A 2,370-nucleotide genomic window follows, 5' to 3' on the forward strand; every position below is an offset into this window, starting at 1 on the left:
ACACGCAATGACACATTCGCGCAGCTTCCATTTACCACGGACCTCCCTTTTCCCCAGTGCCACACCCGTCTCCGTTCTGCGGTGAACAACATCAAAACAAACAAACAGGCACAGAGCCACAGCCACACTATGTGCAATGAATTATGTGGTTTGGCTAGACATAAAAGTAGCTGGGCGAGATCTGAACTGAACGGTAAGTAAAATAAAGCAACTGCTGGAGAGAGCGAGACAGAGAGAGAGAGAGAGAGAGAGAGGCCGCGCAATTGGACGGACAGAACAAAATGAATCAAAGCAAAAACTCACAAATATGTCAACTTTCCCAGTCGGGTAGTAAAGTCTGAAGAAACTGCCGTTTTCTCCTCTTTCACACATGATATCCACAATTCCCACCGTGTGAGGGCCTTTGGGCACGGGTAGATGTCTCCTGACATTTCGTCTGCTCTTGTTCACGTTCGTAGAATTGGCGTTTTGGATATCGTCTGCTTCAGAGACATTTCGATTCAAGAGCTTGTCCACGAAACTGACTTTCTGAGTTCCGCAAAACATGTTTAAAAGTTATGAGATTTCCCTCAAAACTTTACGAAAGTTGGGTCGCTGTAGAGCTGCGCTGCACTATCCTGGGCCGTTTCAAAGCCGTCGGCCAATTTTCCCAGTCACCCAGGTCCCTCTGCTTGCATGTGTTGTGTTGTCTGCTGCCGCACAAAACACAAGTCTCGTTTCCATGCTGAAGACCTTTGACCTCACAACCTTGACCTGTCAGTGGGGGAAAAGCCGACAGAAATAGAAGGGAAAGAAGCCGACTAAAGTTCTTCAGAAAAGTGATACTAAATCGTCTCCCTTGTGTGTGGTTGTGTGTGTGTGTGTGTGTGTCAGTGCGCGCACGCGCGTATGTGTGTGTATGTGTGCGTGCGTGCGCGTACATGTGTGTGTGCGTACATGTGTGATGTTCATTTGTGTGTGTGTGTGTGTGAGTGTGTATGTGTGTGTGCGTACATGTACACTATAGTGTGTGTGTGTGTGTGTGAGACTGAGAGAGAGAGAGAGAGAAAGAGAGAGAGAGAGAGAGAGAGAGAGAGAGAGAGAGAATATGTGTATATGCGTATGTATGCGTGTGCCTGTGTGTGTGTGTGTGTGTGTGTGTGTGTGTGTGTGTGTGTGTGTGTGTGAATAATTAGCGTCCAAACCATCACTCAAGGTCTAGTGGAGGGGGACAAAATATACGCGGCTGAGCCGGTGATTCGAACTAGTGCGCTCAGATTCTCTCGTTTCAGTCCTAGGCGGACGCGTTACCTCTAGGCCTTCACTCCAATATAATATGTACATTCATCAGAATAGCTCAACAACTGTTTCAAATCATTCAAAATAACCATTTCAAAATAATCGCATAAACCAAGCAGGTAACGACCAAAAGAATTCACATGACTGTAGAAACTCTGCATAAACAATCATTCTACGACTATCAAAAATATGTGCAACCACTGGAGGAAAACATTTCTAAAGCTTCTCTCAGTTAATTGGGTATTAATTTTCTTTCTATCTCTTTTTGCTTCTTGGTATACCCAGGATGTTATCTGCTCATATCTATAGTTTTGATAAAACACACACTCTCGTTCACAAAGCATGCATCATGCACACACACACACACACAGAGATGCATTCACACACAAGCACGCTTATCTCTATGACTCGTGCACACACTCCGTCGTACTCTGGGGTGCGCACACGTACGTCGGTCATTCGCGCCACACACTCCTGCCCTGGTACAGGCACCTAAACACTTGAGTGCACACACTGACATATAACAATAATGATAACTAATAAAAGGACATTTGGTACGCTCAATCTGATGATACAAAAGCCGTGGGCGTTTACAATTTATAATTTAAAAAAGAAAAAAAAAAGAAGAAAAAAGTAATGACGCGTGCATACTAAAAACACACAAATACACCCACAAATACACATGCACGTGCTCCCTAACACACACAGCGGTCCTGGCACGCACAACTTATGATATAAAGACAAGGTAACAAATTGAATCCAATAACCTCCCCTAGAGAGAGAGAGAGAGAGGAAAGCAGCGACGCAAGAGGCAAAGTGGTATCATACAGCTTACACCTAACATGGACACAGTGACATGTGACCATCACTGAAACAGAAAGGCGACACATGTCAGGCTGACGGTTTGACACGGTAACGTGTGTGTAGTCCTCATGGAAATAAGCGTACACAAGACACAATTTTATATAACAAAAAGGCGACGCAGTTAAGACACTGTTGACACGCTGACATATTCTGCACACAAACGCGCGCGCGCACACACACACACACATTTAAAGAGTTTTCTAACAGTCTGATAACACATGCAGGCTA

At 44.8% G+C, this 2,370-nt stretch overlaps 1 protein-coding gene across 1 annotated transcript in view; it reads right to left on the reverse strand.

Annotated features, from left to right (window-relative positions):
- LOC143290782 (platelet-activating factor acetylhydrolase 2, cytoplasmic-like) overlaps positions 1-676 on the reverse strand; it is a 28,659-nt gene extending 27,983 nt beyond the window's left edge. The window contains exon 1 of the mRNA XM_076600296.1: positions 304-676. Within this exon, the coding sequence (XP_076456411.1) occupies positions 304-546 (243 nt within the window). The 5' untranslated portion in view covers positions 547-676. The remainder of the gene's footprint in view (positions 1-303) is intronic.
- Positions 677-2,370: the final 1,694 nt, after the last annotated feature.

Source organism: Babylonia areolata, chromosome 16 (genome assembly GCF_041734735.1).
Source record: "Babylonia areolata isolate BAREFJ2019XMU chromosome 16, ASM4173473v1, whole genome shotgun sequence".
Classification (NCBI taxonomy): Eukaryota; Metazoa; Mollusca; class Gastropoda; order Neogastropoda; family Buccinidae; genus Babylonia; species Babylonia areolata.